This window comes from Chiloscyllium punctatum, chromosome 5 (genome assembly GCF_047496795.1).
Source record: "Chiloscyllium punctatum isolate Juve2018m chromosome 5, sChiPun1.3, whole genome shotgun sequence".
Classification (NCBI taxonomy): Eukaryota; Metazoa; Chordata; class Chondrichthyes; order Orectolobiformes; family Hemiscylliidae; genus Chiloscyllium; species Chiloscyllium punctatum.
Window position 1 is genome coordinate 85562046 of NC_092743.1, and position 26428 is coordinate 85588473.

Here is a 26428-nt window from a genome sequence, read left to right on the forward strand (position 1 = left end):
TGATATTTAGTATAGAATGGGACCATCAAGAAGATCCTGAAAGTGCAAATTCGATTTGTCTGAGAAGGAACAATTATGAGTCCTAATTTAAGCTCTCGCTCTGAATTTCAAATGGTTATATCAAGGGAACATTTGTATGGTTAAGTAAGAATAGAATTGAGAGAGAATTTATCTTTTACAAAAAATGGCTGGTCCTTAATTAATCCAAGATATAATTTTATAAATGTTATTATATAAGTGTGCACATGTAATCCCTACGTTAGGTTAGCATTCAGAAATTGACTTGTAAATTTGTTTTTGCTCCTCCCCCGCCTCCCCTCCCCTCCCCTCCCCTCCCACCCCAGATTTACTTTCACAGCATTCTTCTGTGGCCTATTCTCAGGAAACAAGGGGGACACACATTTCCCAAAATCCCTCTTTTAGAAGTACCAGTCCAAGACCATCTGTCATTGGGCGAACTGTTCAGCGTCCCAGAGGAGATGGCCAAGATGGTGATGCAGTATCATCAAGGTAAGTGAGATCCTGCTTGGACATCATACTACCTAGAACAGCTTTCATGAAAATTTCTTCAACAAATGTAACTTGGTTCTGTTAATATGCAATGCCTAGTGTATGCTTGCACTTTTTTCTAGGGCTTATATTTGTTTGGAATGTACAGCACTTAATTTTATTGGAGTCTCAGGAAATTTAATTCAGAATTTCCTAATTTAGTATGCCAGATCTTCGTTAGAAAATGAAAATTTCTGCATTAAAGCAGAAAATAACAGAAATGTCGACAGAGAATCTAAGTTATCACTTCAGAGCCTTCCATAAGTTTGTGGAGGATCTGCATCTGAATCTTTTCTCTGCTGGTTGTGGAAAGACATGCTGAATAGTTCTATTGAATTATTAGTTTCCATTTCTACACTTTCCAACACGTTTTCACCTTTGTTTGATGAAGCGTTGAAGATTACATATATCTTGAATACCCATTACTACTTGTATGAAGTTTGTTAATGAGCATGCTCTTCATTACTGAGTTGAATTCAAAGCTTTTTCATGTTTGAGCATTTCAAAATCGCATTGTATAGTATTTAAACAGAGGCTGTTTTAATTTTTCATTGCAATTTCCAGTGATGATGGAAAGAGAGTGGTGTCTACATTCTTTGAAGTGTGAAGAAAATTAATTACCGAAAGTATTGAAATCTAGAACTAACCTCAATTGATTTATGATCTTGTGTGAAAGGAAAAAATGTTTTTTTTAATGTTTGGGTTAGCATTAGAAAAGTAAGCAGTTCATTTAACTCACCAGTTTACACTCCAGTCCAGGTCCAAGTGACAACTTGCAAAATTGGTAAAGGGCTGTAGATTTAAACACTACCAGGACATATATCTTAAAACGAGACACAGGAAGAGTATATTGATCTATAAATTGTGAGATGAATTTAAAGAAAAATGAGAAACTAAATTGGATATTAACAAAAAGATTGAGTATACGTCTGTAGAAGCTTAATGCTGCTGTATCATCCCATCTGCAATTGTCACCCGATTGTGAGGTAGTTTGAAAATAAATGATGAGCAAAGTTTTAGATTCAGGATATCAGAAATTTAAGTTACATGACAAGGTTAACAGAATGGATTTTCTTTTTGAAATAGAACTTAATGGCCCAATTTAACTTTTCAATGTCATCAAGATTAATTTGCCACTTTGTTTTAATGCCAGGCTATGCTGAGTTAAGAGTGCGAAGGGAAATTCGTTGGACCATTTTGTTCCCCAACGCTGTGCAGCACTGTTACACAAATTACTCTTCATCCATAGTTAAGGGAGGAACTGTGTCAGACAAGTTGAAATCCGAACAAAATTCTGCCATTATGTCATCATCTTTATTTTATCCGAATGTTGTTGGTAGCTGCCATTTGATAGTTGTCAGAGTACCCCTCATTGGAAATTACATTATGCAATGGTATTTCCACTCTTAGAACTAGCCTTGGCTGATTGGATGGAGGTTTTCCAAAGATGGATGCAAAATCATTAGAAAGCTCACTCTGGTTGGCGGTCTCTATCCTACAGACCACAGTACAACGGGTGTGAAATTGAAGTTGAGGTTATCAGGTATTTGGGATGCAGGATAGCGAATTTAGCTGGCATTTTTACTCACATTCACTAGCTCAGAGAGTTTCAAAGAAATTCACAGCCAATGATGTACTTATAAAGTGTAGTCACTGTTGAGACTGAAGAAATGTGGCAGCTAACTGGCACTCATTCCACAGACAGCGATGTTGTCAAGTTTATAAGTAAGTAAACTGAGGGGTGAACATTGATCGGGACACTGGGGAGAATTGGCTTGTTTTTCTTTGAAATAATATCATGTAATCTTTTAGCCTATTCAAGAGGGCAAATGGATCTCAATTTGGCATTTGGGAAGAATCGAGTTAGCATTTCTGGAATGAGTAGCGCAGTAGTTGGCCAAGTTCCCTTTGTCTTGCTTCTTATGAACAAGATACCTGGGCAATTTTCCTGAAAGTTGGGCAGATGTCAGTGTTGTAATTGTTCTGGAACAACTCACTCTGGGACGGGTGTGTATATCTATAATGGCTAGAATATGTTTGTTGTGAATATGGATATGTAATTTGGTTAATAATTTAATAAGATCACAGTTCTGGAGCAAGCTAAAATGCCATTTGACAAGCTGTGAAGTGTCCATTTTAAAGAAAAATGTAAAGTGGGTGCTGTAATATGTTAATACTAATTCTGTATTGTGGCCCTTTACACAAAATTGCAGTGGAAATATCTCAGAAGTAAAGATTGATTGTTAATTTTGGTTCATTTAATAAGGGGAGTAGAATCAATTCTGTGCCTTTAATGTTAACATCTTTCTTCATTTGAGAAGAGGTTACAGGCAACTGCTTTGTTAGGAAAAGCTGTATACCTGTTTATTTAGTTCCTTGAGATAATGGAATGTAAGAGATTGATCAATAGCAGAGAAGTGCTATCTCTGAAGAAGAACTGACATTTTCCTTCCTGCTTTGATACAATGTTACAGCCCAGAAGCATTTGTTGAGAGTAAATGAGGGATGGAAGTGGATTTGCCATTATAGCACTTCATTTCTCTCATATTAATAGTCTGTTTTGTCAATCATGATGTCATGGCTGTAGACATTTAGCCAACACCCATTTTAAAAATATTGAACGCAAGTTACATTTCAGATATGTACTGTCCTCGGATGCCAAAGCTAGCTTTGATTTTACTCTTAACTGTTGGATGTTTCATTGCTCTGTGTATACTGGTGAAACTATTTTGTGATTTTTGAGAAGATTTGTAGCTCAGGTTGAGGTTCAGGTTGTAAGTTTGCTCGCTGAGGTGGAAGGCTGTTCTCAGACGTTTCTTCACCATCATCAATGAGCCTCCGGTGAAGCACTGGTGTTCTATCTCGCTTTCAGTTTGTGTCTTGGTCTGTAAAGGTGGATGATATCATTACTGGTCTTTTTCTCAGAGGATGGTAAATAGGGTCCAAATCAATGTGTTTATTGGTGGAGTTCCAGTTTGAATACCTGGCCCCTAGGAATTCCCATGTATGTCTCTGTTTAGCTTATCCTAGGATGGATGTGTTGTCCCAGTTGCAATCGTGTCCTTCTTCGTCTGTATGGGAGGATACTAGTGATACTGGGTTATATATTTTGGTGGCTAGTTGGTGTTCATGTTTCCTGGTGGTTAGTTTACTGCATGTCTGTCCAATGTAGTGTTTGCTACAGTCCTTGCATGGTAATTTGTAAATTGTTGGTATAGGATCCTTTAGATTCATCAGTAGCTCCTTTCAATGTGTTGGTAAGTTTGTGGGCTACCATGATGCCAAGGGGTCAGAGTAGTCTGGTAGTCATCTCCGAGATGTCTTTGTATGGTAGTGTGGCTAGAGTTTCTGGGCGTGTTGTGTCTACATTCCTGATGAAGAGCTTCTGCTCGAAATGTCGACTCTCCTGCTCCTTGGATGCTGCCTGATCAGCTGTGATTTTCCAGCACCACACCTTTTAGCTCTGATCTTCACCATCTGCAGTCCTCCAACAAATATTTGAGTCAAGTTGAAAATACCTGCTTTGGAGGAAGTGCCATAGTTTATTTTCTTAATAAACACAAACAAGCAGAGTTGAAGATAATGATTGAGTTTGTTTTGTGGATTTACCATTAAACACACAATTTTAAACTGCCTGAATCCCAGTTGAGATGATGATCTCTGATTGCATTATTGGTTTCCCATCACAGCTAATTGTGAAAACTAGAAATAGAAATCTTTCTCTCACTGTTTTTCCTGTACTTGATTTGACATTGAATTTGTTGCTTTTTAACTTGCATTTGTTCTCAATCTTTCCAATAATTTCACAATTCTTTCACATTGTTTCAAGAGAAACGCTTTTGTTTTGCTTTGTTCACTGAGGTTGCAGAAGCCCCATTTCCCTCACTTCATTGTTACCAGCTTGAACTTTGTTACTTTGTGGGTACAATTACTTCAACCAAAGGATACAAGAGCAAGTCCAGCTAAAGCAAATGTCATTAAATGTTTCTTCTGGAAAGCTAAAACTAAGTCTAATTCCTTGGAAAACACTTCAGTTTAGTGATGTTATGCTAGTTGGACTGTAACTTTAGTTTTGACAGGATATAGGTTTTTGACTTCCTCCTACACATACTATGCTACACGCTTTGGGCTAGTAATTGTCTTTGCTGTTCATCTTTTCCCTTTTGATGATGTTTGCACCTGTGATCTCATGGAATTTCAAATCGTTGAAGCCCAGTTCGCCTGGTGTTGTAATGAAATCTAGGAGACTGAGATCTTTAGCAACATCGGAATAGGAGTAGGCCATTTGGCCATTCGAGTCCCTTCTGCCATTCAATAAGACCATGGCTTTTCTGGTTATGGTGTCAGCTCCACTTTTCTGTCTCTTGCTTGCCCCTATCCCTGCAATGACCCATGACTTCATTGTCTAGCAAAAATCTATGTAATTCAACCTTGAATAAATTTCAGACGTAACTTGCAATCTTTTGGGGAAGAGAACAACTGTCTGAAAGAAAGAAAAAAACCTGTCTTAAAAATGAGACCTCTTGTTCTTAAATTTGTCCCCGAGTTATAGCCTTCCCTCACAAGGGAAACCTATCTTAATGTTGTCTCACCAGTGCTCTGCACAGCTACAGTAAAATTTTTCTACTCTCCTATATTTCTTCCCCTTTCAGTAAACCCCAATACTCCATTTCCTTCCTAATTATTAGTTAGGCCTAACTTTCAGGAACATGTGAATGTCCGCAAATCCACACCAGTTCTGAGTCCTGCAGTCTTTTTCCATTTAGATAATATATTGCGTTTCTATTCTTGATTTTTAAAAAAAATGACAATTCACATTTACCGGCCTGTTAGGCCATCTGTCAAATGTTTGCCTATTTACGCAACCACTCATTCAACCAATCTCTTTCCAGGCTCGCTCTCAGTCTTGACAATTTCCTTTCCTACCAATCTTGTCATCAGCAAATTTAGCTACTATACGTTGGGTCCCGTATCCAAGTCAGTGATATCGATTGGAAATATTTAAAGACTCCATACTGATCTCTGCAGTCCCTCAGAGTCATAGAGTGATATAGCATGGAAACAGACCCTTCAGTCCAACATGTCCATGCTGACCATTTTTCCAAACTAAACTCGTCCCACCCGCCTGCTCTTAGTCCAAACCTTTCCTATTCATGATCTTATCCAAATATCTTTTTAATTTACCCTCATCCACCACTTCTTCAGGAAGTTTATTCCACACGTGAACCATCCTCTGTAAAATGATTTTCTACTATCCTCTCACCTTAAATATGTGACCCCCCCCTCCGGTCTTTAAATCCACCGTCCTAGTGAAAAGACAACTACTAGTAACTCTATGTATACCTCTCATCATTTTCTAAACTTCCAAAGATCCCCTCTCAACCTCCTACACTCTAGAGTAAAAATTCCCAGCCTAACCAGCTTTTCTTTATAGCTGAAATCACTCCACTAGTTACAACATGCCAGCCTGAAAATGTCCTGTTTTGTTAGCCTGGATAATGGATTGGTAAGCTAATATATTTGGAGTGTATGTTACCAGTGTCAAGATAGCTACCAATGCTAACACATGTGCGAATAACAATGGTGACATGCAACAGCATAACCATTTCCCTCATAACACAGCCTGTTGGCCGCCCTCCTGTACCATTCGCTGTTCTGCTATTGGCTATCCCACCTCCCTGCTGCTGGTTTGCCACTTATATTCAAGATGTGTGACGCTTAGTGTACTTTCTGAACATCGCTGAGAGTCAAGAGTTTCTGATGTATTGCAGGAACACATCTTGCATTGTAGCTTTTATGTACAGTGAATTTTAAAGCTGTGTTTTGTGTGGTCACTGCCACCTAGTGGTATTGTTAGCAATAAATGCAACCTAATATGTTACATCCTACAACATGTACTTTTAACTTGTACAGCAACTTTTGATATAGTACTTTGTCAGATTTCTTTTGGAAATTCAGGTCGCATCTACTAATACCCACTTTGAATGTTACTTTGTCAAAAAGGTTATGCAATTGGTGATTAACAGTCTAATCATCCTTACCTGTTGTCTATTGAAGGATTGGTGAGTGAAAGTTATTGGATGCTCCAAATATATTTTGTTTCTAAATGCTCTTTGTATATTTTAGTGCAAGCAGTTCTCAGAGGTTTAGTAACTCTGGAAGTCCACTGTCTAACCATTCAATTGTTGACTTGGCCAACTTGGAGCTGCCTGAGATGGAAAGTGAGGATTCCTTGGAGCTTCAGTTCCAGCAGCTTACTCTTCCACAGTTCTGTGTGGCTGTACTGGAACATGGCGTGCCACTGCTCAGAACAGGTAATGAATCTTGTGGAAATTTGTCTTCTAAGTAACGTTTTTATTTGTTCATGACTAAGCCGGCATTTATTGCCGTTGAGAAGATGGCGGTGAGCTGTTTTCTTGAACAAGTGCAGTTCCTGGTATGTAGGGATATCAACAGTGTATAGTGTAATCTGGAGGAAGCTTCAGGGTTTGACCAATGACCGTTAAGGAACAGGAAATAGTTCCAAGCCAGGATACTGAGTGATTTGAAGGGCAGCTTGTAAGTGATTGTGTTCCTATGTATCTCTTGCTCTTGTCCTTCTGGACATATGACATGGCAAGTTCAGCCTCGTAAGTTTACGTTTGGAATGCAAGATCAGGGAGATAGAGAGCAACTGCCTCAGTATGTTTTTAAAGGTGAACTATATTTTCAGGATTTTGTATTGTATTACTGAGCAGGTAAGCAAGGAAGTGCCATGGATGGTGACATTTGCAGATGAAGTTAAAGCTATGTATTGGGAATGAGGTGTGATGGAGTACCTGGCAGAAAGCCCTGGGTGACTGGGATATGAAAAGCAGTAGACCAAAAACGGATCGTAGACTGTAAGTTTGAGTCTGGAAAAGAGGATCAGAGTGAAAATGGAAAGATTACAGGTGAGATTGGAGGCAGTTTAATATTTTCAAGTACCTGGGATCAGTGCTGGCAGAAGTATCAAATGGACATTAAGTAATTAGAAGATCTGGTTCAAGTAATTGGAAGAAGTGAAGTAGTACTGTTTTAAAAAAAATCAGAAAGTTAAAGAAAGAATCTACAGATTGTTCTGAGACTTGCTTTGATGTATAGTTCAGAAACTTGAGGAATATTAAGAATGGAAGAATAGTGAATGGATGCCAGTGAGGTATGGATGATAGATATGTGAGAAAATCAGGAAACAGTAAATCATGTGGTTATTGAAGATTTTGTGAGCATTAATGAGAACAAAGAGTTTTGGTATAGAGAGAGTGAGTGAGAGACTGACAGACAAATAGAGAGAGAGACACACAGTGAGATAGATACACAGACAGTGAGACAGACAGAGAGTGAGGCACACAGAGACAGTGAGAGAGAGAGAGGCAGACAGACAGTCAGAGAGACGGACACACAGTGAGACAGAGAGAGTCATACACACACAGGTGAGAGAGACAGACAGACAGAGACACAGAAAGAGGGAGACAGGCAGTCACAGAGAGCGAGATAGAAACTGGCAGAGAGAAAGACAGACAGACAGAGACCGAGAGAGAGAGAGACGCAGTGAGACACAGAGAGGGACACACACACACACACTGTGTGTGAGAGACAGAGAGCGAGACAGACAGAAAAAGACAGACCGACAGATATATGGATGATAGATATGTGAGAAAATCAGGAAGGATAAAATCAGGAATCAGCAAATCATGCGGTTATTGAAGATTTTAGTTGAATGATGAGAGAGAGAGAGACAGAGAGCGAGTGAGCGAGCGACAGAGACAGATAGACAGAGAGACGCACATAGTGAGAGAGAGAGACAGACAGACAGACAGACAGAGTGAGAGACAGACACACACAGTGAGTCAGTGGAGAGAGACACGAGAGAGAGAGACAGACAGACTGTGACAGAGGCTAAGAGAGAGAGAGAGAGAGAGAGACTGTGTGTGTGTGTGTGTGTGTGTGTGTGTGTGTGTGTGTGTGTGTGTGTGAGAGTGAGAGAGAGAGACGGTGTGAACGAGAGAAAGAGACAGACAGAGAGACACACAGTGAGAGAGAGATGCACAGAGGGAGAGAGACTGACACACAGAGAGACAGAGAGCGAGACAGTGAAAGAGGGAGAGAGAGAGACAGAGACAGTGTGTGAGAGAGAGACAGAGACAGTGTGTGAGAGAGAGACAGACACAGTGTGAGCGAGGGAGAGAGAGAGAGACTGACAGACAGAGAGAGACAGAGAGAGAGAGAGAGACTGACAGACAGACCATGTGAGTGAGAGTGAGAGAGACTGACAGACAGACCATGTGAGTGAGAGTGAGAGAGACTGAGACAGTGTGTGTGAGAGAGAGAGAGAGAGAGAGAGACAGAGACAGACAAAGAGAGAGGGAGAGAGAGACTGACAGACAGAGAGAGAGCAAGACAGTGAAAGAGAAAGGCAGTGAAACAGACAGTGTGAGTGAGAGAGAGACAGACCAGAGACACGCAGTGAGAGAGAGAGGCAGGCAGACAGACTGAGTGAGACAGAGACAGTGAGTGAGAGAGAGAGCGTCAGAAAGAAAGACAGGCAGACAGAGAGCAAGATAGAGACTGACAGAGAGAGAGAGACAGACAGACAGGCAGACAGAGACAGAGAGAGACCAAAGACCAAGACAGACAGAAAAAGACAGACCGACAGATATGGATGATAGATATGTGAGAAAACCAGGAAGGATAAAATCAGGAAACAGCAAATCATGCAGCTATTAAAGATTTTAGTGGCATTGATGAGACTAAAGATTTTTGTATAGAGAGAGAGACACAGTGAGAGAGACATACACTGTGAGAGAGGGAGATAGACGGAGAAAGAGCGCGCGACACAGTGAAACAGAGAGAGATACACAGTGAGAGTGTGAGGGAGACAGAGAGCGAGACAGAGATAGACAGACAGAGAGACAGAGACAGTGAGAGAGAGAGAGAGAGAGAGACACACACACACTGTGAGAGAGAGAGTGAAAGAGACTGAGACAGACAGACAGAGAGAGAAAGAGTGAGACTGACATACAGAGAGAGAGAAAGACAGAGACAGACAGAAAGAGACACACACATTGAGAGTGAGAGAGAGAGAGAGAGACAGTGAGAGCAAGACAGACAGACGGCACGACAGAGAGAGAGAGAGAGCGAGAGAGAGACGGTGTGAGTGAGACGCAGAGAGACACATAGTGTGAGAGAGAGAGAGAGACACACACAGTGAGTGAGGGAGAGAGACAGGCAGACAGAGAGAACGAGACAGTGAAAAAGAAAGACTGTGAAACATACAGAGACAGACAGACAGACAGTGTGAGCGAGAGAGAGACAGACCAGAGACATGCAGTGAGAGAGTTAGGGAGACACTGACAGAGGGAGACACTGACAGACAGACAGAGAGTGAGACAGTGACAGTGTGAGTGAGAGACAGACAGAAAGAGAGACAGAGACAGTCTCTCTGTCTCTCTCTCTCTGTCTCTCTCTCTCTCTCTCTCTCTCTCTCTCTCTCTCTCTCTCTCTCTCTCTCTCTCTCTCTCTCTCTCTCTCTGTGTCTCTCTCACTCACTCACTCACACAGTCTCTGTCTCTCTTTCTGCTTCTCGCTCTCTCACACTGTGTCTCTCTCTCTCTCTCTCACTCACACACAGTGTCTGTCTCTCTCTGTCTCACACACACAGTCTGTATCTCTCTTATTGTCTCTATCTGTCTCTCCTTCTGTCACTTCTCTCTCTCTCTCTCTCTCTCACACTCACACACACACACACACAGTCTCTGTCTCTCTTTCTGCCTCTCGCGCTCTCACACTCTGTGTGTGTCTCTCTCTCTCGCACGCACGCGCACACACACAGTGTGAGAGAGCGAGAGACAGAGACTGTGAGACAGAGGGAGAGAAAGAGAGACAGATTGTGTGAGAGAGAGTGTGACGGAAAGAGACTGTGTGAGAGAGAGCGAGAGACAGGGACTGTGTGATAGAGAGAAAGAGGCAGAAAGAGAGACAGAGACTGTGTGTGTGTGTGTGTGTGTGTGTGTGAGAAAGAGAAAGAGAGAGAGAGAGAGAGAGAGAGACAGACACAGTGAGAGAGTGAGACACAGACTGTGTGTGTGATAGAAAGAGACAGACAGAAAAAGAGACCGCAACTGTGTGAGAGAGCGAGACAGAGACAGTGTGTGTGAGAGAGACCGACATTGAGACAGTGTGAGAGAGACAGACAGGCAGATAGACCAACAGAGAGCACGACAGAGATAGAGACAGACACAGACAGTGTGAGTGAGAGACAGAGATAGAGACATAGTGAGAGAGCGACTGACAGACAGAGAGAGCGAGACAGTGAAAGAGAAAGATAGTGAAACATACAGAGACAGACATACAGTGTGAGCGAGAGACAGACAGACCAGAGACACACAGTAAGACAGAGATGGAGAGACTGACAGACAGAGAGACAGACAGACAGAGTGAAACAGAAACAGTGAGACAGACAGAGACAGTGTGAGAGAGAGACAGAAAGAGAGACAGAGTGGCTACACGTACTATTGTAAGGACAGACTGATGGGCAGAGGGGGTGGGGTGGCCATGTTGGTAAAGGATGATATTCAGTCCCTTGTGCGGGGGGACCTAGAATCAGGGGACGTAGAATCAGTGTGAATAGAGTTGAGAAATACTAAGGGTAAAAAGACCCTCTTGGGAGTTATCTACAAGCCCCCAAACAGTAGTCTGAATGTCGGATATAAGTTAAATCAGGAGCTGAAATTGGCCTGTCGCAAAGATGTTACTACAGTTGTTATGGGGGATTTCAACATGCAGGTAGACTGGGAGAATCAGGATGGTATTGGACCTCAAGAAAGAGACTTTGTGGAGTGCCTCCAAGATGGATTCTTAGAGCAGCTGATGCTGGAGCCGACCAGGGAGAAGGCAATTCTGGATCTGGTATTGTGCAACGAACCAGAATTGGTCAGGGACCTCGAAGTGAAGGAGTCATTGGGAAGCAGTGACCATAATACAATAAGCTTCAATCTGCAATTTGAGAGGGAGAGGGTACAATCGGAAGTGACAATATTTCTGTTGAATAAAGGGAACTATGGAGCAATGAGGGAGGAGCTGGCCAAAGTTCAATGGTCTTAGCAGGGATGACAGTGGAGGAACAATGGCAGATATTTCTGTGTATAATGCAGAAGTTGCAGGATCAGTTCATTCCAAAGAGGAAGAAAGATCCTAGGAGGAGGCATGGGTGGCCGTGGCTGACTAGGGAAGTTAAGAAACATATAAAGTTAAAAGAGAAAAAGTATAACGTAGCAAAGATAAGTGGGGAAACGGAGGACTGGGAAGCTTTTAAAGAACTACAGAGGATTACTAAGAAGGAAATACGCAGAGAAAAAATGAGGTACAAAGGTAAACTGGCCAATAATAGAAGGGAGGATAGTAAAAGTTTTTTTAGGTATGTGAAAGGCAAAAAATTGGTTAAGATTAAAATTGGGCCCTTGAAGACAGAAACAGGGGAATATATTGCGGGGAACAAAGAAATGGCAGAAGAATTGAATTGGTACTTCAGATCTGTGTTCACTGGGGAAGACACAAGCAGTCTCCCTGAGGTAACAGTGGCTGAAGGACCTGAACTAAAGGGAATTTATATTTGCCAGGAATTGGTGTTGGAGAGACTGTTAGGTCTGAAGGTTGATAAGTCCCCGGGGCCTGATGGTCTACATCCCAGGGTACTGAAGGAGGTGGCTCTAGAAATCGTGGATGCGTTGGTGATTATCTTCCAGAGTTTGATGGATTTGGGATCAGTTCCTGTGGATTAGAGGATGGCTAATGTTGTACCACTTTTTAAGAAAGGTGGGAGAGAGAAAGCAGGAAATTATAGACCAGTTAGTCTGACCTCAGTTTTGGGGAAGATACTGGAGTCTATTATAAAGGATGAAATTACATCTGGATAGTAGTAACAGGATAGGTCAGAGTCAGCATGGATTTATGAAGGGGAAATTATGCTTGACTAATCTTCTGGAATTTTTTGAGGATGTAACTCGGAAGATGGACGAGGGAGATCCAGTGGATGTAGTGTACCTGGACTTAGAGAAAGCTTTTGGTAAAGTCCCACATAGGAGGTTAGTGAGGAAAATTAGGGCGCATGGTATTTGGGAGAAAGTGAGGACTGCAGATGCTGGAGATCAGAACTGAAAATGTGTTGCTGGAAAAGCGCAGCAGGTCAGGCAGCATCCAAGGAGCAGGAGAATCGACGTTTCGGGCATAAGCCCTTCTTCAGGTATTGGGGGCAAAGTACTAACTTGGATTGAAAGTTGGTTGGCTGACAGGAAACAAAGAGTAGTGATAAACCGCTCCATTTTGGAATGGCAGGCAGTGATCAGTGGGGTACCGCAGGGATCAGTACTGGGACCGCAGCTTTTTACAATATATGTTAATGATATGGAAGATGGTATTAGTAATAACATTAGCAAATTTGCTAATGATACTAAACTGGGTGGCAGGGTGAAATGTGATGAGGATGTTAGGAGATTACAGGGTGACCTGGACAAGTTAGGTGAGTGGTCAGATGCATGGCAGATGCAGTTTAATGTGGATAAATGTGTGGTTATCCACTTTGATGGCAAGAACAGGAAGGCAGATTACTACCTAAATGGAATCAATTTAGGTAAAGGGGCAGTGCAGAGAGATCTGGGTGTTCTTGTACACCAGTCAATGAAGGTGAGCATGCAGGTACAGCAGGTAGTGAAGAAGGCTAATAGCATGCTGGCCTTCATAACAAGAGGGATTGAGTATAGAAGCAAAGAGGTTCTTCTGCAGCTGTACAGGGCCCTGGTGAGACCACACCTGGAGTACTGTGTGCAGTTCTGGTCTCCAAATTTGAGGAAAGACATTCTGGCTATTGAGGGAGTGCAGCATAGGTTCACGAGGTCAATTCCTGGAATGGTGGGATTACCTTACACTGAAAGTCTGGAGCGACTGGGCTTGTATACCCTTGAGTTTAGAAGACTGAGAGGGGATCTGATTGAGACATATAAGATTATTAAAGGATTGGACACTCTGGAGGCAGGAAACATGTTTCCGCTGATGGGTGAGTGCTGAACCAGAGGACACAGCTTAAAAATACGGGGTAGACCATTTAGGACAGAGATTATGAGAGACTTCTTCAGCCAGAGAGTGGTAGCTGTGTGGCATGCTCTGTCCCAGAGGGTGGAGGCCCAGTCTCTGGATTAATTTAAGGAAGAGTTGGGTAGAGCTGTCAAAGATAGTGGAATCAAGGGTTATGGAGATAAGGCAGGAACAGGATACTGATTAAGGATGATCAGTCATTATCATCTTGAATGGTGGTGCAGGCTCGAAGGGCAGAAAAGCCTATTCCTGCACCTATTGTCTAATGTGTGTGTAACACAGAAAGAGTCAGACTGTGTGAGAGAGAGACAGACAGACAGAGTGAGACAGAGACAATATGAGTGAGAGTGACAGTGTGAGCGAGAGAGATAGAAAGAGAGACAGTGTGTGTGAGAGCGAGAGAGACCGAGAGATACAGACAGAGAGTGAGAACGAGATCGTGTTAGAAAGGGAGACTGAAAGAGAGGCAGAAACAGTGTGTGAGAGTGAGTTACAGAAACAGAGAGAGAGACAGGCAGACAGAGAGTGAGACAGACCGTGTGAGAGAGCGCGAGACAGAAAGAGAGACAGAGACTGTGTGTGTGTGTGTGTGTGTGAGAGAGAGAGAGAGAGAGAGAGAGAAAGGCAAAGGCAAAAAGTGAGACAGAGACAGTGTGTGTGTGTGAGCGAGAGAGGGAGACAGAAATAGAGACAGTGTGTGTGTGTATGAGAGAGAGAGAGAGACAAAGAGACAGACTGTGTGAGTGAGAGAGAAAGAAAGAAAGCGAGATAGAGACAGTATGAGAGAGAGAGAGAGAGACTGTGTGTGTGTGTGTGTGTGTGTGTGTGTGTGTGTGTGTGTGAGAGAGAAAGAGAGACAGAGACAGTGAGTGAGAGAGACAGACAGACAGGCCGTGTGTGTGAGAATGACAGAAAGAGAGTCAGACTGTATGAGAGATACAGAGACAGTGAGAGCGATAGAGAGAGAGAGAGAGACAGAGACCGTGTTAGAAAGAGAGGCAGAGACAGTGTGTGTGTGTGTGTGTGAGAGAGAGAGAGAGAGAGAGAGAGAAACTGAAGGAGAGACAGAGCGAGTGTGTGAGAGAGAGTGAGACAGACAGCAAGAGAGACAGAGACAGTGTCAGAGAGAGACAGGCAGACAGAAAGAGAGACCGCGACACTGTGAGAGAGACAGGCAGACAGAGAATGAGACAGAGACAGTGTGATTGAGTGAGAGACAGAGACTGTGTGATAGAGAGAGAGAGAGGCAGAAACCGTGTGTGTGTGTGTGAGAGAGAGAGAGAGAGAGAGAGAGAGACAGAGACACCGTGTGTAAGAGAGAGAAAAAGAGAGACAGAGACAGTATGAGAGAGAGAGAAAGAAATAGTGTGTGAAAGAGAGAGACAGAGACAGTGAGTATGTGTGAGAGAGACCGAGATTGAGAGTGAGAGAGAGAGAGAGAGAGAGAGACAGAAAGAGACAGAGACTGTATGTGAGAGAGAACTGAAAGGCCGTGTGAGAGAGAATGACAGAAAGAGAGTCAGACAGTGTGAGGGAGAGAGTGAGACTGTGAGTGAGAGAGAAAGAGACAAAGACTGTGTGTGTGTGTGTGTGTGGTGTGTGTATATGTGAGAGAGAGAGAGAGAGAGAGAAAAAGAAACAGACTGAGACAGTGTGGAAGAGAGACAGACAGTGTGAGAGTGCGAGAGAGTGACAGAGAGACAGAGAATGTGTGAGAGAGAGAGAGACAGACACTGTGTGTGTGTGTGTGTGAGAGAGAGAGAAATAGACAGAAAGAGAGACGGAGACAGTGTGAGAGAGAGAGACAGATGGTGTGTATGTCAGATAGAGACAGACAGACAAAAAGAGACAGACAGTGTGTGAGAGAGAATGACAGAAAGAAAGTCAGACTGTGTGAGAGATAGAGAGACAGAGAGACTGCGACTGTGAGAGCACGAGAGAGAGAAAGAGAGACAGATAGTGAGAGAGGGAGACATACAGAAAGAGAGACAGAGACCATGTGAGAGAGAGAGAGAGGCAGAATGTGAGACAGAGACAGTGTGAGGGAGAGAGAGAGAGAGAGAGAGAGAGAGACAGTGAGTGAGCGAGAAAGAGACAGACTGTGTGAGATAGAGACAAAGAGAGACCGAGACTGTGTGATAGACAAAGACAGTAAGAGAGACAGAGACTGTATGTGAGAGAGAGAGAGAGTGAGAGAGACAGAAAGAGCGACTGAGACAGTGTGAAAGAGAATCAGAAAGAGAGACAGGCAGTGAGAGAGAGAGAGACAGACAGAATCAGAGACAGTGAGTGAGAGAGAGAGAGAGAGAGACAGAGATAGTGTGAGAGAGCAAGATACAGACCATGTGTGTGTCTGTGTGTGTGAGAGAGAGAGAGAGAGTGTAAAAGAGAGACAGAGACAGTGTGTGTGAGAGAGACAGACAGTTTGAGAGAGAGCAACAGAGACAGTGTGAGGGAGAGAGAGAAAGAGACTGTGTGTGTGTGTGTGTGTGTGTGTGTGTGTGTGTGTGTGTGTGTGTGTGTGTGTGTGTGTGTGTGTGTGTGTGTGTGTGTGTGTGTGTGTGTGTGTGAGAGAGAGAGAGACTGACAGAGAGAAACAGACAGTCAGAGACAAATAGAGAGAGAAAGGCAGAGACACAGTAAGAGGGAGACGGGCAGAGGGACAGACAGAGAAAGATGAAGGACAGAGAGAGTGAAACAGAGAGAGAGACAGAGACCATGTTAGAAAGAGAGGCAGAGACTGTGTGTGTGTGTGTGTGTGTGTGTGTGAGTGACCGACAGAGAGAGACCAGGCAGACAGAAAGAGAGACCGAGACACTGAGAGAGAGTGAGATAGACAGTGTGATTGAGGGAGAGACAGAGACTGTGTGATAGAGAGAGAGAGAGGCTGAAAGAGAGACAGAAACTGTGTGAGAGAGAAAGAGAGACCGATTGTGTGAGTGAGAGAGAAAGAGACAGGGACTCTGTGTGTGTGTGAAAAAGAGAGACAGAGACAGTATGAGAGAGATAGACAGTGTGTGTGTGAGAGAGAGAAACAGAAAGAGACACCGTGTGTGAGAGAGAGAGAGACAGACTGTGAGTGAGAGAAAAAGAGACAGGGGACTGTGTGTGTATGTGTGTGTGAGAGAGAGAAAGAGAGACCGAGACAGTATGAGAGAGAGAGAGAGAGAGAGACAGAAAGAGACTGTGTGAGAGAGAGAGACCGAGATTGAGACAGTGTGAGAGAGAGACAGAAAGAGACCGAGACTGTGTGTGTGTGAGAGAGAGAGAGAGAGAGAGAGAGACACAGATAGTGTGTGTGTGTGAGAGAGAGAGAGACAGAAGGAGAGACAGACAGTGTTTGTGAGAGAGAGAATGACAGAAAGAGAGTCAGATTGTGTGAGAGATAGAGAGACAGAGACAGTGTGCGAGAGAGAGAGGCAGAAAGTGAGACAGAGACAGTGTGAGGGGGAGAGAGAGAGAGAGAGAGAGAGAGACCGTGAGTGAGAGAGAAAGAGACAAAGACTATGTGTGAGATAGAGAGAGAGAGAGAGACACACAGAGACTGAGACAGTGTGGGAGAGAGACAGAGAGAGACAGAGACTGTGAGAGCACGAGAGAGTGACAGAAAGAGAGACAGTAAGAGAGACAGAGACTGTATGTGTGTGTGTGTGTGTGTGTGAGAGAGAGAGCGAGACAGAGGCAGTGTGAAAGAGAGTCAGAAAGAGAGACAGACAGACAGAATGAGAGACAGAGACAGTGAGTGAGAGAGAGAGAGAGACAGATAGTGTGAGAGAGCAAGAGACAGACAGACTCTGTCTCTCACACACACACACACACACACACACAGAGACCGTGTGAGAAAGAAAGAGACAGAGACCGTGTGAGAAAGAAAGAGACAGAGACCGTGTGTGTGAGAGAGAGAGACAGAGACCGTGTGAGGGAGAGAGAGAAAGAGACAGAGACACAGAGAGAGAGAGAAAGAGAGAGACTGTGTGAGAGAGAGAGAGACTGACAGAGAGAAACAGACAGACCGTCAGAGACAAATAGAGACAGAGACAGACAGACAGAGAGAGAGAGAAAGGAAGAGGCACAGTGAGACACAGTGAGAGAGAGGGAGACGGGCAGAGGGACAGAGTGAGAGAGAGGGGCAGAGACAGTAAGAGAGATAGAAACTGTGTGTGTGTGTGTGAGAGACGGAGAGAAAGAGAGACAGAGACTGTAAGAGAGAGACACAGTGAGAGCGACAGCGAGAGAGAGACAGAAAGAGATGCAGAGAAAGAGAGGCAGAGACAGTGTGTGTGTGAGAGAGAGAGACTGAAGGAGAAATAGAGAAAGTGTGTGAGAGAGAGTGAGACAGACAGCAAGAGAGATAGAGACAGTGAGAGAGAGAGATGGTGTGAGAGAGAGAGACTGACTGACTGACTGACAGAGAGAGACAGGCAGACAGAAAGAGAGACCGCGACACAGAGAGACAGGCAGACAGAGAGTGAGACAGAGACAGTGTGATTGAGCAAGAGACAGAGACTGTGTTATAAAGAGAGACAGAAACCGTGTGAGAGAGAGAGAGACAGACAGAAAGAGAGACAGACTGTGTGAGTGAGAGAAAAAGAGACAGGGACTCTGTGTGTGTAAGAGACAGAAAGAGAGACAGAGAGAGTGAGAGAGAGACTGTGTGAGAGAGAGAGACGGAGACAGCGTGAAAGAGAGTCAGAAAGAGACAGACAGTATGAGAGAGAGAGAGAGAGAGACAGAGACAGTGTGTGTGAGAGAGAGACAGAGATAGTGTGAGAGAGACAGAGACAGAGACAGACTGTGTGTGTGTGTGTGTGTGAGAGAGAGAGAGAGAGAGAGAGAGAGACAGACAGACAGTGTGGAAGTGATAGAGACAGAGAGAGAGAGACAGAAAGAGAGACAGAGACAGTGTGTGTCAGAGAGACCGTGATTGAGACAGTGTGAGAGAGAGAGAGAGACAGTGTGTGAGAGAGACAAAGAGAGACAGTGTGAAAGAGAGACAAAGAGAGACTGAGGCTGTGTGAGAGAGAACTGAAAGAGAGACAGTGTGAGAGAGAGAGAAAGAGAGACAGCCTGTGCGAGAGAGACAGACAGAGAGAAACAGACAGACAGTCAGAGACTAATAGAGACAGAGAGAGAGAGAGAGAGAGAAAGACAGAGACACAGAGAGAGAGAGAGAGAGAGACTGGCAGAGGGACAGAGAAAGACAGAAGGACAGAGTGAGAGAGAAACTGAGAGAGAGACAGAGCGAGAGGGGCAGAGACCGTAAGAGAGATAGAAACTGTGTGAGTGAGAGAGAGGGGGACAGACTGGTTGTGTGTGTGTGTTGTGTGTGTGTGGGTGGGTGAGAGAGAGAGACAGAGACGGGGTGAGGGAGAGACAGGAAGAGAGAGAGAGAGAGAGAGAGAGAGAGAGACTGTGTGTGTGTGTGTGTGTGTGTGTGTGTGTGTGTGTGTGTGTGTGTGTGTGTGTGTGAGAGAGCGAGACAGAGACAGAAAGAGAGACAGAGACAGTGTGTGAGAGAGAGAGAGAGCGAGAGATCCAGAGACCATGTGATAGAGAGATACAGAGACCGTGTGAGAGAGAGATACTGAGAGAGAGACAGACAGTGTGCGACAGTGAGAGAGAGCGACAGAGACAGAAAGAGAAAGATAGAGAAAGCGAGACAGAGACAGTGAGAGAGAGAGAGCGAAAGAGAGAGACAGAAAGAGAGACAGAGACCGTGAGAGAGAGAGACACAGACAAAGACTGTGAGAGAGAGAGAGACATAGTGAGTGTGCGATGAAGAGACAGTGTGAGAGAGCAAGACAGAGACAGAAAGAGAGACAGAAACAGTATGTATGTGAGAGAGAGAGAGAGAGAGACAGAGACAGAGACTGTGAGAGAGAGATACCGAGACAATATGAGAGAGAGACGGTATGAGAGAGGTGTGCGAGAGTGAGAGACAGTGAGAGAGATGGTGTGTGAGAGAGAGTAAGACAGAGAGAGAGAGAGAGAGAGAGATAGAGACAGTGTATGAGAGAGACAGAGAGAAACAGAGACAGTGTGAGAGAAAGAGACAGAGACCGTGTGAGAGAGACAGAGACAGACCGAGACTGTGTGAGAGAGAGGCAGAAAGAGAGACAGACAGTGTGTGTGAGAGAGAATGACAGAAAGAGTCAGACTGTGTGAGAGATACAGAGACAGTGAGAAAGACAGAAAGATAGACAGAGACAGTGAGAGAGAGACCGAAAGAGAGACCGCGACTATGTGAGAGAGAGAGAGACAGAGACAGAGACTGAGTGAGAGAGAGAGAGAGGCAGAAAGCGAGACAGAGACAGTGTGAGGGAGGGAGAGAGAGAGAGAGACAGTGAGTGAGAGAGAAAGGGACAAAGACTGTGTGTGTGAGTGAGAGAGAGAAAAAGAGAGACAGACTGAGACAGTGTGAGAGAGAGACAGGTAGAGACAGTAAGAGAGACAGATACGATGTGTGAGAGAGAGACAGAAAGGGAGACACTGTGTGTGTGTTTGTGTGTGTGAGAGAGAGGGAGACAGTGAGAGAGAGAGAGACAGAGATAGTGTGTGAGAGAGAGACAGTGAGAGACAGCGAGTGAGAGAGAGAGAGACAGAGATAGTGTGTGAGAGAGAAAGAGACAGAGACGGACTGTGTGTGTGTGTGTGTGTGTGAGTGAGAGAGACAGAGACAGTGTGAAAGAGAGACCGACAGTGAGAGAGAGAGACAGGCAAAGAGAGGGAGACAGTGTGTGAGAGGGACAGAGAAAGAAATAGAGTGTGTGAGGGAGAGAGAGAAAGAGACAGAGACCGTGTGAGAGAGAGACAGACAGACTGTGTGTGAGAGAGACAGTGTGAGAGAGTGACAGAGAGAAACAGGCAGACAGTCAGAGACGAATAGAGACAGAGAGAGAGAATGACAGAGACAGAGTGAGACACAGAGAGGGAGCCGGGCAGAGGGAAAGACCGAGAAAGACAGGACAGAGAGGGTGAGTGAGAGAGAGAAACCGAGAGAGAGACAGAGATAGAGCGAGAGGGGCAGAGACAGTAAGAGAGAGAGTCTCTCTCTCTCACAGTTTCTATGTGTGTGTGTGTGTGTAAGAGAGACAGAGACAGGGTGAGAGAGAGAGACTGACAGAGAGAAACAGACAGACAGTCTGAGACTAACGGAGACAGAGACCGACAGACAGACAGATTGGGAGAAAGAGACAGACAGACAGACAGAGATAAGACAGCGACACAGTGAGACAGAGACAGTGACAGAGAGTGAGAGATACAGAGACAGTGGGAGAGAGAGATACAGAGACAGTGTGTGTGAGAGAGAGACAGAAAGAGAAACAGAGACAGAGAGAGAGAGAGAGAGACAGACACAGATAGTGAGAGAGAGCGACAGAGGCAGAGAGAGAGAAAGCGAGACAGAGATCGTGAGACAGAGACAGAAAGAGAGAGAGAGAGACAGTATGAGAGACAGAGAGATGGTGTGAGAGAGACAGAGACAGTGTGTGAGAGAGAGACAGAAAGAAAGAGAGGCAGAGACAGTGTGTGTGAGAGAGAGAGAGACAGACAGACCGTGTGAGAGACAGAGAGAGAACGAGACAGAGACAGTGAGTGAGAGAGAGTGTGTGTGTGTGTGTGAGACTGAGCGAGACAGAGACAGAAAGAGGCAGACAGAGAGAGAGAGTGTGTGACAGAAACAGAGAAGTGGAGAGACAGAGCGAGACAGACAGAGAGAGACAGAGACGGGAAGAGAGATAGTGAGAGAGTGTGTGTGTGTGTGTGTGTGTGAGAGAGACAGACAGACAGACAGACAGAGAGACAGGGAGAGAGAGTGGGAGAGACTGAGAGAGAGACTGACAGACGAGGGGAGGGAGAGAGAGAGAGAGAGAGAGGGAGGGAGACAGAGACGGAAACAGACGGTGAGGAAGACAGACAGACAGTGGGAGAGAGAGAGAGACAGACAGACAGACAGATAGACGACGGACAGACAGATTGTGTGAGAGAGAGACAGAGAGAGAGAGAGAGAGAGAGAGAGAGAGAGGTGGAGAGACAGAGAGAGAGAGAGAGATGGAGACACAAGAGACAGACCGACAGAGAGAGAGATAGACGGACAGACATAGAGAGAGAGAGAGAGAGAGGGAGTGACAGAGAGGTGGAGAGACAGAGAGAGATATATGGGGCGAGTATGTGTGTGTGAGAGAGAGAGAGACACGCAGAGACAGACAGTGTGTGTGAGTGAGAGAGAGAGAGAGACAGAGAAAATGTGGTGAGATGAGTGGTAATTGGCTTGGCAGATAGAAGGAAGAGTTAGAACTAGAATGAGCTTTATTGTCACATACTCAAATGAGCATAATGGAAATTGTACAAGTCACCACTTAGAGTGACATCTTAGGGACAAAGGTCCTGGCTGCAGCTTCTTAAGTTCCAATTCTTCGAAAAAAAGAGAAGCAAAGTGTTCAGAATGGCAGATTTTTGGAATAAGTTATAAAATGAAGATAAAGAACAAGTTCAGAACAACAGCCCTCCAACGTATTGCTGTGGCACCAGGGCTTGCTTGCAGAACATGCCAAAAGGACAATGGTCTGAGACCATATGGAAAGGTCCAGTGGGGTGACACTGAATTGATATCGATGTAAAATGGCTGACCGATTGGAGGAGATGTGGAAAACGTGATCAACCAGCTTGTGGTGAGCCACCACAAAGTAAAATGGAAGATGTAAAAAGGAGATGTAAAATTCTGTTGTTTGATTCTGGAATTAAATTCAGCTGAGAATTGATGGAATTCCTTTCCCTGTGGCCAGTTAAAAGCTCATATGGACCAATGAAATCTGAAAATGCCAATTACTGGTGTGGGAATTACTCTTTGAAATTAGGGTTGAGTTATATTGTTGAGATGGTATAGCAGTTGATTTCTGTATTTAATATTACAACAATGAGCTTCAAATTGTGAGTTGATACCATTTGAAAGTTGTGTATAATTACACAAATGCATGACTTGAATTTGTGGCCTTGATGGAACGAAAAAAGCAAAATGCTTCATGGCAGTGACAACCTCCATATTGGTCAATTTGATTTGTAGTTAGTTTTTTCGTGATCCATTATGATCGTGACTTACCTAGATGTAGCCATTAGTTTTGTTTCATAATAGAAATTATGATGCTTTATATAGGTAATTTGTGTACATTTAAGGCCTTGAGTGGCAAATATGCATCAGTCCCTTCAGGATCATTGCTGACTGTAGGGTACAGCCTAAATAGGGAAAGTCAATCTCAATTTAGGGCCAATTTGCTACCGTGATTTTATCTGGATTAGCATCCAAATTCTTTCTCTTCGTGGAAAACTAAGCTTAGTGAGGTAATTACATCTGAGGCAGTTCTTGGACCTCTAGCTATGCGTGTTTGAGCTTTTATACCTGCTGCTTGACTGAAGAGGTTAGAAGCAATTATCATCAAGCTGGGAGGGTCTTAGATGATATCGCGGCAGAGAAAAGTGTGAATGGAGTCAATGGATTGGAGGTTGGATTGCCTGGTGGTCTGGGCTGTGTTCACAACTTTCTGTAGTTTCTTACAGCCCAAGCAGTGCAGTCGCTGTACCAAACCGTGGTGCATCCAGGTCGAATGCGTTCTCTGATGCATCTGTAAAAGCTGGTGAGAGTCCTTGTGGACATGCTGAAGTTCCTTAGCTTCCTAAGGAAGAAGTGGCATTGTTGTGTCGTCTTGACTGTTGCATCTACGTGGACGGTCCAGGACAGATTGTTGGTTTTTGTCACTCCCAGGAACTTGACACTGTCGATCCCCTCTACTTCAGCTCTGTTGGTGTCGACAGGGGTGTGTCCTCCTTTTCTTCTGTCGTCAATGATCGGCTCTTTAGCTTTGCTGGCACCAAGGCAGAGATTATTATCTTATAATTTCTGAAAAGTGAAGAAATATAGGGACGTAGTTCTTGTTCAGTATGGTCCATTATTATAGTCTGCCTCGGGAGCCCCTTTGTCAGGTGTTTCCATTGCCAGACCTCTCTCAATGATGGCATAGTTGTGCCAACGCTCATTTGTTTGCCAGTGATTTAAAAATAAACAATTGGTGATATCAAGAACATAAATCATCTTAGCTCAGTCCAACTCCAAGTATGCTACACGTCAGATTTTTACATCTGGAGTTAGCACTTTGATTTGCAAGGATTTCTGTTTATTGAAACTGGTTTCCTGTGGAATATGCCAATTGCTGGGGCTACTTTCTGTGAAAGGTCTAATGTACTGTCATTTAAGAATATGATGGAGTGATATTGTTATTTCTACAGAAAACACAAGTGATAGTAATTTACTACAGGAGGTGGTGATGTATTTTAAGTTTTGACCAAAATCTAGTTCCTTTGTACTACTTTTCGCTTTCCGTTTCTTTTCTTATTGTATCTAAATATTTTGTGGACGGATTGTGGAAAAAAAACTTAAACTGGTTCCTTGAATTGTTATTTCCTGGTGCAATCGACTTTTTGCCATCCATCTCTTTTAATATATTCAGTTTACAGATCTTTTGTGCTGTTGAATACTGTATTTTCAAACATTAAGTTGGTAGTAATCCTTTTTGCAGGTCATCAAAGGATGATGATGTGTGCTTTGGAATTGTTGTTTCAAATGATATTTCTCCTTGATGAACCAACCTGTCAAGATCTCTGGAATAATGCTTGTCTAGTGGGACAAGGGCTAGTAAGTCTATTCATTATGTACTGTGACTTCTGTCTCAGCTAGTTGACCATGGTACACTTGTATGCATGTTGTTATCTGTTTCTTTGTATTTTTAAGCTTGTTTGCATCAGATTTTGAATTGAATAAATCAAATTTATTGGCTAAGTCTGTAAACAGAGTCCAATATGACAAATAAGTTGAAACTGCATACCTCAGACCAGGCCCCCTCAGCCACCTATTCTAGCTCTTACTGTTTCTCTGAGATTGGATATAGTCTTAATTTCTTTTCCATAGACAATCTGAGTGACTGATCTAAGTTACTCAAATAACACAAAGAGCTCGGGATATTGAAGATCTGAAAGAAAAACAGAAATTGTTGGAGAAACATAGCAGGTCTGGCAGCATCTGCGATGAGGAAATGGATTTAATGTTTGAGTCAGGTGACCCTTTTCAGAATGAGAAGGGTCACTTGTAACATTACCTAAATATCTCTACTCAGATGCTCTCAGACCTGCTGTGTTTCTCCAGAAATTTCTGTTTTTATTTATCAATGATAACTTATCAGTTTTCCTTGCCCTTGTGGCACAAATAAATAATACAAATGACCACATTACATCTTTGTTGAAGGTCTGGAGGGACTGGTTCACTTAAAAATAACAGCTTTCAGCAACTTCCGGAAGAAAATAAATTGGCTAAATTTTATTAGAGAGAATCAACATCTGCCTTTTCACCAGTCTGAAGTCTCTTGCTGGTATTGTTCATACTCGCAGGGTGTTTAGCTACCCCAGGAACCAATCAAATGGGTTGTTGTCAGATGATAGTCATTGGCATCCAGGCTGATCACAACTCCACAAACTAATCAGGAACTTGTTGCCAGCTAAATCTTACTTTGTAGACAGAGGTCCAGAGCTGGCCCATCTACAGACCTTTCACGACTGCTTGAATAAAGCAACAGTGTAAATGCCATGCACAATAAGTTTCAGTAGCTTACTTTTTCAAAATACAGCAATTCCTTTCTCAGCCTTCACTGTAAAACAGTCTTTTTCTCAATTCTGTTCACAGTCAAAATAAAGTAAAATTGAATAAAAATTGTATTCTTCCCAATGTTTAGTATTTTGCAGGGTTTTGCTTTACCATGGGGCACGGTAAATTTAGTCCTTTTCTCAGAGTACAAATTGTGTCTAAGATTTGCAAATTTTGCTGACAATAGTTATGAGCCAGTTACAGAGGAACCTCGATTATCTGAACGAGATGGGCAGGCACTATTTTGTTCTGATAATTGATTATTTGGATAATTGATTTTAGCTTGAACAGGGGGAACTATATTGATTTAGCATTGTGTTTTATTGGAGAATTTGTTTAGATCTATAATTTTAACAAGTCTGCAATTTAAATAAACTAATCCTTTGCAGTCTGCAAATTACAGGTTAAAGTGAGAAGAACTAAACCCTTCACATGAAATCCCATCATTAAACAAGGTCCCAAACAGTTGCTACGATCGCAAGACCATTTCCAGTATCCGTTTCTAGGAACTCGGTCTCGCGACAGAAAGATGGAAGCCCAATCTCGTGAATGTGTTTACGTTCTCGGCCCTTTTATTTAAATGAACGGCCTGGTTAAAGTGCTGGGAATGCTGTCAAACACTTACTTTAGCAAAAGGCTGTTTAAGAACCCTTTCCTTAAAAATATCCAGTCATTGTTACTTGTGTTTCTTTGTTTTTGCCTGCATTTTCACAACTTCTTCAGTACAGGTCAGTTGAAAACAGTACACTTACCTCTCTGATGCGGCACCTTGAAATCTTCAGATAATTGATATTTGGACAATCGAGGTTCCTCTGTATTTGGACAAATTGAGCTTTTAGTTCACAGCTTCCCTTTCTGTTGATGAATATTCTGGCTCTAACCAGTGGAGGGCAGTAGTAAATCAGGAATAAGTCAATGCTATGGAGACATCAATACAGACCAAAAATCTGTACTGTTTTCTGACTATGTTAAGATGTCTCCTCAGTGCCTGAAACAATTTCCATTTGTATTAATAAATATCTTGGCAGATAAGCGCCTGAACAGTGCTTGGTTAGAAATCTGGTCTCCGTCATTTCTGGAAGAAAA

The 26428-nt window shown here is 43.5% G+C and overlaps 1 protein-coding gene across 5 annotated transcripts in view; it reads left to right on the forward strand.

Moving 5' to 3' along the window:
- The window catches only part of rttn (rotatin), a 230500-nt gene that overhangs the window by 20453 nt on the left and 183619 nt on the right, over positions 1-26428 (forward strand). For all 5 annotated transcript variants that reach the window (XM_072570663.1, XM_072570665.1, XM_072570664.1 and 2 more), the window contains exons 8-10: positions 345-510; positions 6676-6863; positions 24225-24340. In XM_072570663.1, the coding sequence (XP_072426764.1) occupies positions 345-510; positions 6676-6863; positions 24225-24340 (470 nt within the window). The remainder of the gene's footprint in view (positions 1-344; positions 511-6675; positions 6864-24224; positions 24341-26428) is intronic.